General features: G+C 46.7%; 1 protein-coding gene across 1 annotated transcript in view; it reads left to right on the forward strand.

Annotated features, from left to right (window-relative positions):
• EGFL6 (EGF like domain multiple 6) overlaps positions 1-18,811 on the forward strand; it is a 56,251-nt gene that overhangs the window by 6,553 nt on the left and 30,887 nt on the right. Inside the window, exon 2 of the mRNA XM_032592247.1 lies at positions 15,859-15,998. Coding sequence (XP_032448138.1) covers positions 15,859-15,998 — 140 coding nt within the window. The remainder of the gene's footprint in view (positions 1-15,858; positions 15,999-18,811) is intronic.

Below are 18,811 nucleotides of genomic sequence, written 5' to 3' on the forward strand. Positions count from 1 at the left end.
TAGCTCCTAGCCCCCTGCCCGGCACATAGTAGGTGTTGCATTCCAAAGAATGAATACGTATATATTATATTTTTACGTATTACAGTTGACCCTTAACACGCGTTTGAACTACTTAACCTTGGATTTTTTATGGTACGGTACTGTGGATGCGTTCTCTCTTAATAACATTTCATTTTCTCTAGCTTACTTTACTGTAAGAACACCATATTAATACGTATACAGAAGACGTGTTAATCAACCTTTGTATGTTATCGGTAAGGCTTCCAGTCAACGGTAGGCTATTGGTTCAATTTGGGGGGAGTCAAAAGTTATACAAGGATTTTTGACTGTGCCGGGGGCCAGCGCCCCTAACTCCCACGTTGTGCACAGATGAACTGCGTCTGTTTATGTATATATATACACATATAAAACTATATACACATTTGTGTGTGTGTGTGTGTGTGTGTGTGTGTGTGTGTGTGTGTATGGTGGGGGGGAGAGAACATAGAGAACATAGGAAACATTCCATAGAAACCAGATAGGAGAAATTTAGTCTGCGTGAGTCAGGGAAAGTGGAGGACAGGGGCTGACATTTAAACTGTCCTTGCGCAATGAATATGAGCCCACCTGATAGAAAACAGAGGGCAGAAAGCCAGGATCCCACTGCTTAATTCCCAGTAGATGTTTCATAGGAATATATGAATGGCTGGCTGGGTTGATACATACTTGCAAGAGGAATGTGAAAGGAAGGCACTGGGCCCAGATAGGAAGTGGACTGGCCAGCATCTGGGGTCACGAGCCCAGGGACAGCCAAGAAGGCAAGCTGGAACCAGGCTTCAGGGAGCCTGTGGGTTGGGCCACGGGACGTGGGCTCGGTTGTGAGAGCAGAGAGCAAGGGGGGGCCTTGCAGGCCGCGTTCTGTAAAGCTAACCCCATCATGAGCAATTCAAGCTCAGAATGATCACACAATCGCACTGAATTATCTTTAAGGCAGTGGACCATAGTTCAGTTAGACTGGCAGTGTTTTTCCTTTCCAGAGGTACATATTAGCGCGCTTATGATCCGGGGCGCCTCAGACTTGATGAAAACAAATGCAACATTAAAAATCATACCAGAGCACCAAATATCTTTACAAAGACCATCACCTCTGCTCTTCGGGTAGTCCCTTTGCTTGGTTTCTGGCCACCACATGCGTTAATTTTCTACTGCCGTTCTACAGAATACTCCAAAGCTCAGAGGTTTCAAACGACATTTCTTATCCCTCACGGTTTCTGTGAGCTGGGAGTTCGGGAGCACGTCAGCTGCACAGGGCTTGGGGCTTTTCCCAGGGTTGCGGCCAAGTTGTCGGCCAATGCTGTGGTCCTCAGAAGGCTGGACTCCAGCTGGAGGGTCTGCTTCCAAGATGGCGCACTCACCCGACCACAGCAGGAGACTTCGGCTCCTCAGTGGCTGGTGGCAGGAGGTCTCAGCCCCTGGCCTTGTGGACCTCTCCATAGAACTGCTCGAGGGTCCTCATGGCACGTCAGCAGACTTCCACATCGCAAGAAATCCGAGAGAGAGAGAGAGAGAGAGAAGGCGAAGGTTGCTACGCCTTCTGTGTCCTAATCTCAGAAGTGAGCCTCTGTCACGCCCACCATGATCTCTTCGTCTGAAGCCAGGCACGAAGTCCAGTCCCACATAAGGGGTGGGGACGTGGGCTTCACCTTTTGAAAGGAGGACTGACAAAAAAAATTGTGGGTATGTTTTAAAACCACCACATCACACTTTCTGGTTTTCCTTCTCCCACGCTGGTTACTCCTCAGCCTCTTTCATCAGCCTCCATTTTCACAGAGTTCCATCTCTGACCCGAGTTTATTCCTTATCTATACTCCATCCAGGCGATCTTTCCAGTTCTAGCTGTTTCAATGCCGTCTATGTGTAGACGGCTTCAAAATGTCAGCATCAAGCCCCAGGTGCTCTCTGCTGTACTCTTGACCTGTCCATTGGGATGTCCCGTTGAGCTTAGGACATCCCAAACTGAGCTCTAGATCGGCTCCCCAGAACTCACTGCCCCCCGTCTCACCCAGTCTCTCTCTTCCAGAACAAACAGTATCCCCACTGGTTCAAGCCCAAAACCTGGGCATCATTCCTGACAACTCACTCTTCTCCCCTCTTCTGTTCAGTCTGGCGCTAAATCCCATTGCAGACCGCGTCCCAAGCCCATCTCCTGGCCTCCCTCTCGCCTGCCACCACCCGGCCACATCACCGTCATCTGTCACCTGAACCCCTACAGTAAGTAGCATCCCTTTCCTGCTTCTTGTGTCCCCTCTAGTTCAGTCCCAAAGTGTTCCTCTTCAAATTTAAATCAGATGGCGTTAGCCCTCTCCCTAAAGCCTTTCGGTGGCTTTCCATTGGATGAAGAATAAAATCTGTTCCATCTAAGATGGTGTAGAAGGCCCTGTCTGATCCAGCGTTGCCTAGTTCTCAGACTCCATTCTCTGCCCTTGGCCCCCATGCCTTTCCCTCCTCGACTAACCACTTGTATTCAGACCCTTGTTTCGATCGGCCTCTGGAAGAGCCCGAACTAGGACCACCCCCATGCCCAGTTTCCACCGGCTCCTGAGCTTGGAAGGCAAGCGAGAGAAATGGAGGAAGCCATGGGAGGCACCACGTATTACACTACCATTCATGACCCGGGAGACTGGAAGGTAAGGGACACATCCCGGGGCACACGTGATAGTCCGGGCATTTTTTGATGAGGCTCTTCAGTGCCTACGCATCTGGGAAGGTGAGACGCTTTGGGGCATCCCTGGGCCTGTTGGACTTGGGCTCTGGATATTGAAGATGTGTCGGAAATCAGAATTAATCCTAACCGGTTAGGTACAATGGGCCAGCCGTCCTGGGAGTTCTGATAAACACAAAAGGAAACAAAGCAAAGAGACCTCATGGCCGGACCTGATGGCCCCTCTCTAGAAACCATTTCGTTTCATTTGTTTGGCCATATATAAACGTGAGCGGAAGAAGTTTTAACTCCTCAATTTGTCTTGTAGAAGGAATAGCCTAAAGTTTCCTGGAACCTGACCATCAGCAAGCAAAGAACTCTGGCACAGTATATTTTTGCGGAAAATAAGGAATCCCATGAAGACATACTACACTACTTACACAATCCCTGGAATGTTTTTAAATTAACTTCAGCTGTGGAGATGGCGATCCGTGATTAATTCGATCAGTGTAGACAGCAAGCTGTATAACGCGTTAAAGGAACTGGGGACAGTTTGGCATTTAGCTCAGACTCCCACAGCTCAGAGCCTCCTCTCCACAGACGTTTGCTCATCTACACTGACACGTCCCTGCCTCGGGAACAGGTTCCCTCGGCCTCCGATATGCCAAACGTTGTTCAGCAAGAGAGATCTGAGAGAGACCGCCGCTAGCCGACCAGGCCAGACCTCCCGAGATGGCCGAGGATGTTGCTGGGGTCAGTTCAGCCCACGATCAGGAATTCTCTTTCTAGGTTCGTAAATCCCTTTGGATTGATGACCCCACGTTTATCGGGTCCCAGCAGGTTAGGTAATCCAGCCAAATGCATGCAAGCACATTATAGTCTGTTATGCATTAAATTCCAGTGCTTCGTACTGTGCCGGAAGCATGCCTCCTTCGTATCTTGGAATGCACTGCTCCAGTTTTGTACATTTCAAAAAAAATTTTTTTTTTACATTTATTTATTTTTGAGAGACAGAGAGAGACAGAGCACAAGTTGGGGAGGGGCAGAGAGAGAGAGAGAGGGAGACACAGAATCCGGCTCAGAATCTGAGCCATCAGCACAGAACCCGAGGTGGGGCTCGAACTCACGAACCGCGAGATCACGACCTGAGCCGAACTTGGACACTTCACCGACTGAGCCACTCAGGCGCCCCGCCAGTTTTGTACATTTTAAGAAATACATGCTGGGGTGCCTGGGTGGCTCAGTCGGTGAAGCGTCCGACTGCAGCTCAAGTCGTGATCTCGCGGTTCGTGAGTTCGAGCCCCACGTTGGGCTCTGTGCTGACAGTTCAGAGCCTGGAGTCTGCTTGGATTCTCTGTCTCCCTCTCTCTGCTGCTCCCTGCTCGTCTCTGTCTCTCTCTCAAAAATAAACATTAAGAAAATAAAGAAAAAATACACGGTTCACTAAACAGGGAACTAAATGCAATTCATGTTGATAGTTTCGTAAGATTTTATTTGTGCAAACAGATGCACGTATGAGAAACAAATAAAAATTAAAAAGAAATAAAAAACAGATGCACGTATGAGGAAAATATGTGCGCTAGACTTTAGGAAAGGAAATCGCTCTTGAGATACTACTCTGTTGATCAGGGTAGGCTAATTTCCGTATCAAACCATCTCAAGTTTGCAGTGGCTGAACATGGTTAAGTTTATTTCTTCACCTGCCTTGAAGTCCAAGGCATGTTTGAGAGACTTCTGCTGCATGTTTTCACACGGGTCCAGGCTCCATCCATCTCAAAGTGCCATTTCCTCCAGGTCCACAGAGTCCTTTTTGTCCAATGGGCTGTTAGAAATGGAGCGTGTCCGGGATCCCACGGGAGGCTTTGTGAACAGACCTGGGGGTGATCTGCCCACTTTTGATGGGCCCAAACCAGTCATGGTGACCCCACCTAACTGGCAGGCTGGCGGGCAAGCATAGCGTAGCCCAGGAGACCCAGAAGCCGATTTGCTGAGTACCTATGACGTTCTCATCCACGATCGTTAAATCGTAACGCGAAAGTTCAGAAACTTGGCCGTTTTGGGGGGCCAGTTTCATCTTGTAAAAATTTCATGTAGTTTAACCCAACAGTGTATGTCCCTCATCCAGAATACAACCAGATATTAAAGTAAAACGATAATTGAATTAATGGTGGGAAAGTTAGTGATTGGACAGGAATTAGAGCAAAAGACAGGTGGAAGGAGGATGCTAGGGAAGTAATCTGAATAATTCGCTAACATTAACTTGCAATGCCGTGCAAGAACTCTAGATTAAAGAACTATAGATTAAACCTTTTTTTTTTAGCGCTTTTTAAAGGATTTTATAAGCCCACGTGCCCTGCTAGTATTGTCGAGATGCTTGCCTGCGCTGCGTTCCTTTCTTCCCCTCAATCGTATTGTTTCAACTTAAACAGAAATATTTTAATACGTACTTTTTTATCCATAATTTTAAATAACTGCATATGTGCATTTCAGAAAAAAAAAAGAAAAAAGAAAAACCCGGCAAACATAGAATGTAGAGCCGGATTCTTGGGGTAATAAATCAATTTCCTCTGGCATCTACAAACCAACAAGTAATTATTAGCCATTTTATCCGCCAGAGAGTTCCCCCCCCCCCCCGCCGCCTTTAAACTAGTTTTCCATTTTCCTGACCAGATGTAGAATCGGATGATTAAACCACTAAAATCCCATTTGTGGCTGTCCCTTTGAATTAAAAGGCATGTTGCTCGTTTGTGGACTTGCGTGGTTCTCTGATGGTTTTTCCTATGCTGTTGTTTCAAGCTGCTCGGTCTTCTTTAGGAAATATGCACAGAACATGTCGCTGCAGCTACAGAGGAGCTGTCGGCTGAACTGGTATTTTCTGATTTCTGTAGTTGCCCAGACATCAGAATCCATTGTATGGTTCTCAATCATAAGTTCATTCTTAACTATTGTTTCCTTTTTTTTTTTTTTTTTTTTTTTTTTTTTTTTTTTTACCAAAAGGGAATAAGGCTAGATTTAATAACAAATCTCCGTTATCTTCTAACAAAGCTGTAGTGCTAAGATGCATTTGCGGGGAAGGAACTCTTTACAGCGGATAAGAAATCTTACTTGATTAACAAGTCTTTGGTGGCCCAAGAGTGGGTCGTTAACATTTTGGAGAGCTTTTCAAGTGATGCTTTGTACCCAATGTCAAAAATGATGATTTGGGAGAAATCGATACACCTCAGATTTCCCAGCTTCACCTTTTCACCTAAAGACACGCATGGGAAAGCAAGAAAACTGGAGAAGAAGGATTTCTCTGGAGAGTTGCGGTAATGTGCGAGCACTGTTCAGACAGAGGACCCTGGACTCTTTCCCCAAAGTTTTTAATTAGGCTTTTAAAAAAATACCGTGTTTCAACCAATTTCAATTTTTTTGTTGTGATTTTACATCCCAACAGCTTTGGCAATCTTTTTTTTTTTTTTTGAGGTGAAATTGACAGATAATATTATATTAATTACAGGTGTACAACATAATGACTTAATATTTGTATCTATTGCAAAATGATCACCATAGGTCAAGTTACTCTCTGTCACCATGCAGAGCTGCAATTTTTTTTCTTGTAACGACAACTTTTAAGACTTTTTCTCTTAGCAACTTTCAAATATGCAAAATAGTATTATTAACCATCTGTACATTACTTATTTTATAACTAGAAGTTTATACCTTTTGACCCCCTTTACCCATTTCACATTTACCCCCACCTCCCTGCCTTTGGCAACCACCCATCTCTTCTCTGTATTTATGAGCTTGTGTTTTTTTTTGTTGTTGTTTGTTATTTATATTCCACATAGAAGTGAGCTCATATGCTTTTGTCTTTTTCTGTCTGACTTATTTCACTTAGCATAACATCCTCACGGTCCGTCCATTTTTCGCATATGGCAAAATTTCACACTTTTTTTTATGACTGAATAATACTCCATTGTGTATATATACCACATTTTCTTTATTTCTTTCTTAACTTCTTTCTTCTTTCTTTCTTTCTTTCTTTCTTTCTTTCTTCTTTCTTTCTTTTTTAAGATTTATTTATTTTTGAGAGAGAAAGCACAAGTAGGGAAGGGGCAGAGAGAAAGGGGGACAGAGAATCCAAAGCGGGCTCTGCACTGACAGTAGTGAGCCTGATGCGGGGCTTGAACCCACGAACCGTGGGATCATGACCTAAACTGAACTCGGACGCTCAACCGACGGAGCCACCCAGGCGCCCCATATACCACATTTTCTTTATCCGTTCATCCGTCAATGGACACTTAGGTTGTTTCCAGATCTTGGCTATTGTAAATAATGCTGCAGTGAACATGGGGCGTGTGTGTATCTTTTCTAGTTGGTGGTTTCATTTTCTTTGGATAAATACTCAGAAGTGGAACTGCTAGATCATATGGTAGTTTTCTTTTTAATTTTTTGAGGAACTTCCATACTGTTTTCCAATTCACATTCCCATCAGCGGTGCACAGGGGCTCCCTTTTCTCCCCATCCTCGACAATGCTTATTTCTTGTCTTTCTGATAATAGCCATTCTAACTGGTATGAGGTGATCTATCCTTGTGGTTTTGATTTGCGTTTCCTTGATGACGAGTGACGTTGAGCATCTTTTCATATACCTGTTGGCCATCTGGCTGTCTTTGCAAAAATGTTTATTCAGATCTGCCTTTTTTTTTTTTTTTTTTAACCAGGTTGGTCTTGTTGTTATTGAGTTGTATGGGCTCTTTATATATTTTAGGTATTAACCCCTTACCGGATATATGATTTGCAAATATTTTCTCCCATTCAGTAGGTTGCCTTTTCATTTTGTTGATGGTTTCCTTTGCTGTGCAGAAGCTTTTTAGTTTGAAGTCATCCCACTTGTTAATTTTCACTTTTGGTGTCAAGTTTCAGTAATGTTGTTGCTTATTGAGTTCACCCTATGCCTACGGAGGCTGCTTTGTCTTGCAAAATCCTTGGTATTTTCAAACTGCTTGAAATCCTTCTCTAACTCTCCAGAGCCTTCAGGATGGACAAAATGTTCTGCATGGTCGCGGGCCTTTTCTTGCCCCTGCTTATCTCTCTGCTACCTTCTCCTCCCCGTACTCTCCCCGCTTCCCTTCCCACTCCCCTGCTCTAAACACACACCCCTATCTGAGCTCCAGTTGATAGGCCACCAATCCTCGTGTTCTTAGTGGCCCCCGCCTTGGCACAGGCTATTTTCTTTGCCTGGAACATCTTCCCCACCAAACAGCCTCCTTTCGTGTTACCCGGGTAAGTCCCGTCAGTCACCAGAATTCACATCAGGCCCCCATTTCAGCCAGAAAACCCCTCACCTGCCCACCTGAACCTAACGATTCTTTTATCTTCTCCGAGCTCCTGAGAACTTACTCCTTGGTTATGATTTGTCATGTTGGAGTGTAATTATCTGTTCACTTGCCTCTCTTCATGCCTAGATTATAAGTTCTTTGTGGGCAGGGGCTGTTCCTTATATATGTCTAGAGTCTCAGTGCCCACTACAGTGCCTAACATCTGTAGTTACTGAATAAATTTGGGGTGAACAAATGGATAGATGGATGAATGAATAGCGCGGGAGGGTGGAATTATTTTCCCTCTACCGTTCTAGGTTCTTGACTGAGTTCCCCCTGTAATAGAAGATTAATAGAAAACCAAACAGAAGTGCAATAACGTATCTACCTGCTGCGCACATGGGGGAGACCCAGGAAAACCAAATAACTCCCCCAAATGGAGTTATTTAAGGAACATCTCCAGCTAAAGACCAAAGATGATGTTGAGGGTGGGAGGGGGGGAGCAGGTTATGAGAGGTTACCAGGCAAAGCACTGTAAACAAGGGTAAGGCCGTTACACAGATTTAAGTCCTGGCCTTCTCCATTGATAACGGTTTCTTGAGATTTAAAGTCATCATTGGGGTACCTGGGTGGCTCAGTTAAGCGTCCGACTTCCACTCAGGTCATGATCTTGTGATCCGTGGGTTCGAGCGAGCCCCACATCGGGCTCTGCACTGTCAGTGCGGAGCCTGTCTGGGATTCTCTCTCCCTTTCTCTCTGCCCTTCCCCTGCTTGTGTGTGCGCTCTCACGCTCTCTCTCTCTCTCTCTCTCTCTCTCTCAAAATAAATAACTTAAAAAAAATAATAAAGCCATTATCCCCTTCCTGGTACAGAGAGGGGGACACCCTTACAGATGGAGATTTCTCTTCTTCTCAGGTTTTCAGAGCTTCTCCTATGTCTGCTGTTTCTTAAAAATAATCAGCCCCAAATAGCCCTTATGCCAAAGAAGCATATTTTGAGGTGAAAACTCTGTTCCCCTTCCATACTTTGGTGAAGTGTGTTCCCCTCTGACTTTTGATACAATGTAAAGTCCCCCGGTCTTTTTCTTGGCCCTGGTTTCTTCAGGTGTAAAATGATAGGGTAGAACGGGGCTGATGCCTAAGGTTACTTTCTTTAAGGTAAAATTCTATAATAACCTCCCCTTACGGTGAAAACCGATTCGTAGGTACGTTAACAAGTCAATTCGCGTGGAAACTGTGGCAACCACAAGAATGTGCCTTGCAGACTTCCAACTGCCGGGGGTGTAATTGACCCAGGGCCCCGACTACTCTGCTCTTAGAAATCCATCACCACATTTGGGGCGCCTGTGTGGCTCAGTGGGTTATGTGTCCGCCTTTGGCCCAGGTCATGAATCTCGCAGACCGTGAGTTCGAGCCCCGCGTCGGGCTCTGTGCTGACAGCTCAGGGCCTGGAGCCTGCTTCCGATTCTGTGTCTCTGTCTCTCTCTGCCCCTCCCCTGCTCGTGCTCTCTCTCTCAAAAATAAATAAACATTAAAAAAAAAAAAAAAAAAAAAAAAAAAAAAGAAAGAAAAATCCATCACCACATTTGAGCAAGGCCACGCCTCCCATGGGCTGCTCCCTCCAGGCCGCCTTCCAGGCTGAGCATGGCAGGGATACTAAGGCAGGACCTTTTGTGGGAAATACCACTCTCCTCTGAAGGTCAGCTTGGGCTCCAGGAGTCCCCTCGGTTTTGCCAAAGCTTCCTTAGACTACGCGGCAGCCTCGGATGCTTCCGCTCAACTTTTTTCCCTGTTCCCTCCACTCCGAGTCAGACGTCCATGGGGCTCCAACAGATGTCCCAGCCTTCCCCGGCTCCCGTCCATTTTCTCTCACAGGTGTTTCCTGTAATAACATCCTTGCACGTTTAGTCCCCTTATGGGTTCTGCTTCTCGGGGGACTCGGACTGAAGCAGCAACCTAGTTCAAACTGAGATTCTTTTCGTTGATTATGAGTCAATGGCAGTTTTAAACCTTATACCCTCTTCAACACATCTAATAATAATCCTACGCTACTGAGAGCGATCAGGTAGAGGGCATTTACCGTGTTAGTCACTGTTCTAAGCCCTTTACGTATGTGTATTCAATCATCTCGTTGTGACGAAAACCCTTAAAGTAGATACCCTTTTTATCCTCGTTTTACAAATGAGATCCGTTGAGACAGAGAGAGGTGAAGTAACGTGCTGAAAGTCACAGGCCCGTATATAGTAGAGCCAAGATTCCAATTCAGGAAGGAGACTGTAGTCCTAACCATCATATTTTATAACCACTCAGCATCATCTGATCCTGCTTTTTCTAGAAACACTCTCTGCATTTGGCTTTCCTGACGCTGTACTAACCTGGTGTTCCTTTTACCTTTCTGAGCATTGTTTGGGTCTCTTTCTGGACCTTTCCCCTCCCTCCTTGGCCCACCTTCACGTGCTAGTTCCCCTGCGGCTGTGCCCCAAGCCTTCTTTTCTTCTTACACTACATGCATTCCCATGGACTCAGTAATCAAGTACCTCCAGAAGACTCCGGAATGCAGTCCTGCTTCCTGGACTTCTGGCCTCAATCTCCAGCTTCCTCCTCAACATCCCGTCTAATGAGCCCTTACAATTATCATGTCCCAGAGACAACTGCTCATTTACCCTGCTCCCGGATGTGGTCCTCCATCCGTGCTCCCCATTCCAGAAACAACACCCTGCCATCTTCCCATTTTTGCATCCCTCTCACACTCCATGCCTGATTGACCAGAATACGACCTCTGTGAGGCTGAGAGCTGACGTTCCTCATGATTGCTGCTGAGCTTCTGGAGACTAACCCGAAGCCTGGTACATGGTAGGTTCTCAGTAAACACTGAATGTTTCAATGAATGAATGAGTGAGTGAATGAATGAATGAAGATTCATCCATTACCAAGCCTTTTGGTGCCACCTTGAACCATTCGCTTTTCCCCACTGCCCCTGCTACTGCTCCAGTCCAAAAGACCAGCATCTTCCAAGCCAGCTGGCATCCCTATTTCCGTGTTGCCTCCATCTTGTCCGCTTTCCAGACTGCTGCCACGATAATAGTTTTCTAAAGGAAAATGTTATCAAATAAGCTCCCTACTTCAAACCCTTCCGTGCTGCCCTATGGCCATTCAGTTACGAGGCCCCGTAGCCCTAGCTTGACTAACAGGGCACTCTGCGTTGTAACCCGCTCGCCTCCGTCCCCTCCGATCCTCTCGTCTTCTTTCGGTTCCTCGAGCACCAGCATGGTGTCTCTTAGCTCTTACCCTGCACTCGTGCTGTGACTTCTGCCTGTAATATTCTTTCCCTCGCTCCATGCGGTTGACTTCTGTTCATCTTCCGTTTCCCTGAAAGGTTGCGCCCTCAGAGGGAACATCTTGGAACTCTTCAACCAGAGTGTGTCTCTTTGCTTTAAGCTTCTATAGCTGATGGAGTATGTTTAGCGCCTCTATTACCCTCACCCTCTTGTCTGAAAGCTCATAGTCAGGGACCATGTTCATCTCTGTATCCCCAGTCCCCAGCTCAGCGCTCAATACATATTCACGTCCTATTGAATAAGCTGAGCTTGGGGCGTCGGGAAATAGGTAAGGCCCTCCCTTGCAAACCTATAGGCAAGAAGTTGGCCACGGTCATCGCCAAGGTTTTAGTTGATAGATTGAAATCTAATTAAATGCATCCCTGTCTTCCTGTTTGTCATGTTTTCTCTTTGATTTTTATTATTTTTTAAATGTTTGTGTTTTTTGGAGCGAGCATGAGCTGGGGAGAGGCAGAGAGAGAGAGAAAGAGGGAGGGAGGGAGGGAGGGAGAGAGAATCCCAAGCAGGCTCCGCACTGTCAGCACAGAGCCTGACACGGGGCTTGGGCTCGCGAACCATGAGATCATGACCTGAGCCAAAATCAAGAATCCGACACCTAACCAGCCGAGCCACCCGGGCACCTCTGTCATGTTTTCTTTTCAAATCCAACCCCAGTGTCAACATCCCCTGTGACACCTTCCTCTTCTTTCCCAGGCAGAGTTACTTCCTCTGTCTGCTCTGCTCCCCAAACATCAGCTCCAGGTTGTTAAAGGAGAAAGCAGATGTGCGTGCTTTGTCAATGTTTATGAGAGGCATGTGTAGTGAAGAAACTGACTCTCGAGGGGACGCCTGCGTGGCTTCGGCCTAGGTCATGACCTCGCCACCCCTGAGTTCGAGCCCCAAGTCACTCTCTCTGCTGACAGTTCAGAGCCTGGAGCCTGTTTCGGATTCTGTGTCTCCCTCTCTCTCTCTCTCTGTCCCTCCCCTGCTCATGCGTGCACTCGCTCGCTCTCTCTCAAAAATAAACTTGAAAAATAAGAAAAAGAAACTAACTAACTCTGAAGTTCTAGGGGGAAGAGTTTTCTGCAGGGTGAGACAAAGTTACATTACCTTATTCACCAAGGTTTGGGGATAGCTGTTTTTACCGACTAGTTTCAATCTTTGTGTTCACATCTTAAGGACATTGAGACAAATAATCCAATTTAAAAATGGGCAAAGGACCCGAATAGATCTTTCTCCAAGGAAGGTACACAAATAGCCAATAAACACATGAAAGATGCCCAACACCATTACCATCAGGGAGATGCAAACCAAAACTACAGTAAGATACCACTTCTCACCCACTAGAATGGCTGTAATGGAAAAAAATGGACAATAACAAGTTCTGGTGAGAATGGAGAAATCAGGGGGGCGCCTGGGTGGCTCAGTCGGTTCAGCGTCCGACTTCAGCTCGGGTCACGATCTCACAGTTCGTGGGTTCGACCCCCGCGTCGGGCTCTGTGCTGACAGCTCGGAGCCTGGAGCCTGCTTCGGATTCTGTGTCTCCCTCTCTCTCTGCCCCTCCCCGGCTCACAGTCTGTCTCTCTCTGTCTCTGAAAGATCAATAAACGTTAAAAGAAAAATTAAAAAAAAAAAAAAAGAACGGAGACATCAGCAGGCTTGTCCATGGCTGGCAGGAGTGTAAAATGATGCGGCCGTCTTGGAAAACGTTCTGGCGGTTCCTCAGAAAGTTCAACATGGTTACCATATGACCTAGCAGTTCCACTCCTAGAAGTGAAAACATGTCCGTGCAAAAAGTCGTGCATCAATGTCCACAGCAGCATTATTCGTGATAGCCCAAATGTAGTAACAACCCAGATGGCCATCAGCCGCTGAATGGATGAACATATGTGGTGTATCCATACGATGGAAGATTATTCAGCCGTAGAAAGGAATGAGGTCCTGTTACGTGCCACAGCACAGATGAGCCTTTTGCATATTAAGTGGAAGAAGCCAAACTCAAAAGATCACATAGCGCATGATTACATTTATGTGAAACGTCCAAACTAGGCAAATCCCAAAGCAAAGAGTAGATTTGTGGTTGTCAGAGGATAGAAGGGGGGGAAATTGGAACTACGAATGGGTGTGGCTTTGGGGTTTTTTGTTTTTTGGTTTTTGTTTTGGAGGGATGAAACTGTTCTGGAATTAGATAATGGTGATGGTTTCCCAACAGCGAATACTAAAACGTACTGTGTTTTATTATGTCAATTTTATCAATTTTTAAAATACTAAACCAAGATTCTGAAGCGCATCATGATGTGTGGACTGACACACGTAACACTTTATGTTCCTTAGTCTGCTTTCTTGTTTGGGAATTGTTAGTAACGTGCAGACTGGGTCAAGATTGTGGTATTTTGGGCAACTGGATACTTCAGCCGTTGAGCGTCCGACTCTCGATTTCGGCACAGGTCATGATCTCATGGTTTGTGAGATCGAGCCCCACGTCGGGCTCTGCGCTGACAGTATGGAGCCTGCTTGGGATTCTCTCTCTCTCTCTCTCTCTCTCTCTCTCTCTCTGTCCCTCCCCCTCCCCCAAAATAAGTAAGTGAACTTTAAAAGTTTTTTCTTTCATTAAAAAAAAAAGTTTGTGGGATCCCTTGAAGAATTGTTAGTAATATCCATATCAGATTATGACAGGTGACTGTATTATTTCTCGGTCAGAGCTCTGAAAGCGTCGCAAAGGATACTTACCATGCTGTCCTCGACTGCAATATATCTGTTTACAATAGATTGGGAATTTAAGAGAGAAAATAGTGGGTCTATTTTCATCACTCTATGTGTCTAAGACAGTGCTTGCAATATCGCAAGTGCTGAGTAAAGGTTTCACTTGCAGGGGGACTTAACGGGACAGTCTTGTCCCCAGGGGACGTGTGGCAATGTGTGGAGACACTTTTGCCTGCCACACCTGGAGAGGTGGGTGTGTAACCCACACGCTTCTGGCGTGTGTAGGTAGAGGCCAGGGATGTTGCACAGGACAGCCTTCAGCGGCAAAGATGTATCTGGCCCAAAGCGTCCGCCACGTAGAGGTTGAAAAACCCAGTTCTAAATGGTCGAGCGAATGACTTACAAATCCATCAAATTAACTTCAGCAGAAGATGAAAGTCCCCTTGAAGAAAAATTAAACACTAAAAGCATCCTGGCGTTCGGTGTTCTCGGTTAATGAAATGTCCCAGACCGTATCTTTGTGGCTCTTGACGGAAGAACCAGGCTGGTGGGAGAGGCAGACCACAAGGGAAAACCGCAAGGCTGTGTAACTTCCCGACCTTGACTAAGGTGTTATTGCATAGAATTCAGTCGTGCAGCAGAAAGCAGGTGGTAACGCGTGCGTTCCTTGTCTGTTAAAGAGCCCGGGAAACGTTTTACGTTGTATTTAACACGCGGGAGGAAACCATCCCAGCCCTCCACAGAATACACAGCTCCAGTCTTTTCTTCCAGAAGCTGGTAGCAACCCTGTCCGACACTAGGTCAGCAGGCAAGTAAATGTGGGCGAGCTTCACTCGTGGCCCAGAATGCTGAGGGGCGCTTGATGACCGGGCTCGCTCTTTCCGGTCTCCGGATCAGGGGTCGGCAAGTTCCAGCCCGCGGGCCAGCAGTGGTTTGCATCTTTTTAAGTGGTTAAAGCTAAACCAAAGGAAGGGTACTATTCCATGGCGCGCAAAAAGTGTATTAAATTCAAGTTTTGGTGTCCATGAAGAAAGTTTCTTGAACCCAGTTATGCGCACCTGTGTGCTATTGCCTACTGTTGTCCGTCTGGCTGCTTTTGTGCCTGTTCAGAGACCGTGTGACCGTATTTATGACAAAGCCTAGGATATTTACCATCTGACCCTTTATGAGAAACATTTGCCACTCCCTGCTCCACAGTTAAGGAGTGTAGCAAATGGTGTTTCTGGGAGGCGGTCTGGACCGAGAACCCGCCCCGGGCTGGATTCCCCGACACCCGGCTCTGCTGGGCACATGACTGTCCCCCCCCCCCCCCCCCGGGCTGGAGTGTCCTCATGTGTGACATGAGAGGGCTTTGCCAAAGGGTCTCTGGAGCCCTTCCAGTTCTTAACTGCCTGTGGCGTGTGGAGATTCCAGTTTGTCTAGTGGTTCCCAGGTGGCCAGTGGGGTGAATGCAGCACTCTTGTCTGGGACAAAGCGGCGGGGCCGGGGAGTCACATTACCGCCCTCGGCAGCGAAACAGACACAGACCTGGATCGCCACTGTGTCTATGCGGAATTGGAGCGGAAAATTGGCACCGCAGAGTGTCCGGAGACCAACTTTGGGCCCCTCTCACGCGCCCTCGTTTTATAGATTATGTCACTCAATTCTTTTAACCCTGAAGAAGAAAGAAATGGACGGCGCTTATGATCGGGGAAGGCTGGTAAGGGATGGTGGCAGAGGCTGGCAACCTGAAATTGACGTTTTCAGAATCTAATTTAGCCCTTAGGGCGGGTTTATTGAAACTCACCAGGTACTTGTCATCTCTCCTGTTCGTTGACTAGCAGGAAAGGGTCTCTGTTGCCCTTTCTGTTTTCTCAGTACTAACGGGTGGCTCTTGACCCACAGTGCAAAGGATCGTGGGCTGTCGACGTCCACACCGCAGCCCGGGCTCTGTCGCTACGGAACTAAGCTGGCCTGCTGCTATGGCTGGAGAAGGAACAGCAGGGGAGGCTGTGAAGGTAATTTTATAAAAACTCAGACCACCCTGTGCTCGAGTATGAGGCCAGCGTCCTTAGGTTTTTACCTGTGACACCGTAAATTGTCGCCAACTTGTCAGTGGGTTCCCCAGCAGAGGGACGAAAATAACTATACCCAAGGTCCGGGTTCCTGTGAGATGTTTTCCCGTTCAAAATGTGGCTGCTACCTTCATTCTAGACAGGATTTGCTTTAGGAGAGGGGTCTTGTGAGTTACTTCTGTCAGTCTCCGGCCAGTATACTTCCTTCTAGTTATAATTGTTCCAATTGATTGCTAATGAAATCTACTTGTTAATTATGAATCATCCAACCAGTAGGCTCCAATTACACACCAGAAAGTAAGTCATTTACTTCATGGTTTGGTTACTCACATTTTTAAAGTCCATTATGCCTGTTTCTAGATATTTCAAGAGATAGGTGCGTATAGGTAAACACTTTAAGTATTTTTCTGATCCTTTTGTCTGGATTTCAATCTAAGGAACCGTAATTTGCTTTGGATACGGTTTCTCAGACCATGTGTGAGGAACTCCCAAGAGAGGCCTCTGATCATTTTCAGGAGGGCTAGGGAGGACGAGGCTTTGCATACTTTTATGTCACTTTCTTTTTTTTATAAAATTTTTTTTTTATGTTTGTTTATTTTTGAGAGAGAGCATGAGCAGGGGGAGGGGCAGAGAGCGGGACACAGAATCCAAAGCTGGCTCCAGGCCCCGAGCTGTCAGCACAGAGCCCGACGCAGGTTCGGACCCACGAACCGCGAGATCATGACCTGAGCCAAAGTCGGACGCTCAACCGACTGAGCCACCCAGACGCCCCTCTTTGTTTTGTATGACTGTCTATGAGAACCCACAGTCACAGTGAAGAAGAATCCGATCCACATAACTCCTAGCTGACTGTCTGACCGGGGGTACATTCCTTCAGGGCAGGAATCTGGTCTCATGGTCCCCATGTCCCTAGCAGGTGGCTATACCTGAACCCAAAGCCCTTAATCTCTTCAATAGGATAAACACACAACTGGATTATAAACAGTAAGGCGCAAAACTGTTAGCTTTTTTTGACAGTACTACCTTCTTTCTGTCTCTGCCCTAAACTCTTCCTCTCTAGCTGGTTAAGAAATAGCCGGATAGACCACAGGTGAAGACAGAACTTGATAATAACTGAGATCTATAAAACCCTGGAAGGCACTGATAATGCTCCTACCCGCTCATTATTATGCAACATCTCTCACCATCAGCCTCCTTGTGCCCAGATGGTAAGAGTATAAAGATACCAGAAAAATAGTTGAGGTCATTCTTTCCCACCTCCGTAAAGTTAGAACATTCTCCTGGGGCTTTGTCAATTAAAAAAAAAAGAGGGTGGGGCCTCACACTGACGGGATTTATAGTGTCCCGATCAAGGACATTGTCCTGAGAACTCAGAACGCTGTCTGTGACCTTGAGCAAGGTGGGTAAGCCGGCTGAGGCTCTCCTTCCTCCATGTGGAGAGATTAAGCCCTGCTTCAGAGGACGAGGAGAGTAAGCATCGAAGGATATGCTCGTTCCCTGGCACGCATAGAAAATACCTCATAAATCACCCTTGATTCGGAAAGGACCAGTAACTCTCCTGTCCCCGAAAGCACCAGGTGACGCAGGAATGAAACGTTGCTGTATTCTTTTTCGAGACACAGCACATTTTTATTTGAAGCCAGTCAGGTGGAAAGGGGCAAAAACCACGTGGAGCGCATGCTTTGGAATCTCTCACAGTTGCACAAACCCCAGCACCTACTGCCATAAAACTGACACGTCTCTGGTGAATAAATGAGGGCGGTAAGGTCTGTTCTGTACCTAAATCAGAGCAGTTTGGCCGTGGCGCAGCCAGCCGGTCACATTCTCGATGTTTTTGTGGACAACGTACTACCACAGGCAGGAGAGGCTTTAAAGCAAGATGTTAAAAGAGCACGTGCACAGGGTTCAAGCGAAATGCTCACTGTGCGTGTTTGGCAAGCCGGAGGGACCATCGCCCCCCTCCCCCTGCTGCCCGAGCCCAAGGTTCAGGTATTGCATTGCGATGATTTCTGTATCTGAAATCCGTGTTGTATCACATCCAATTTGCATGGTCCTTCTTGACGGTAAAGTCATCTCCTTGAAGCACCAAATAACAGCGTGATTAGCCCCCGACTGCCAGACCTCTGATTCCCAAGCCAGAGTGTGGGCTGAATGGTAATGAGGCGAGAACGCACGTCCTGAACAAGCCGAATCATACCCCAGACCTGGGAGGTCACTTCCATCTGTCTGTTCCTTCCTCCAGAGGCCCTGACTCCACGCTGGCACTTTCTAGCTCTTGGCGGGATGGCTCAGCTCGACATCATTACCCTTCAAATGTACGGCACTTAGCGCGATGAGATACAGAGCTGAGAGCTGTCCATGAACGCGTTCCCACCGAGAATCTGGAGGAATCTAGGGAGGATGGACAAGAACTTTAGCTGGAGGACACTTAAACCTCAGGCCATTGTAGACATAAACCAAACTTTCCTGTGCTGGACCCTGGCTGTTCGAATCACAGATCCGAAGTCACTGTAAATGGAAAACATCTTGCTGAAGCTTTGACCTCAGAGCAGCGGGGATATTATTCACCATTTCTCTCATGTTCTATTTGGCCCTGGGCCTGGCTTTCCTCTCTGGCCCACATTGAAAATAACTTTCGAGGGAGCCATCAGAGGTATTCAAGGCTCAAAAAAGTAACAGATTTCTTTTCCTAACATCTGAACTTAAGGCTGCCTCTCCAAGAACACATCCATAACAAAATAGACGCTGGAAAGCAG

This window comes from Lynx canadensis, chromosome X, assembly GCF_007474595.2.
Source record: "Lynx canadensis isolate LIC74 chromosome X, mLynCan4.pri.v2, whole genome shotgun sequence".
NCBI lineage: Eukaryota > Metazoa > Chordata > Mammalia > Carnivora > Felidae > Lynx > Lynx canadensis.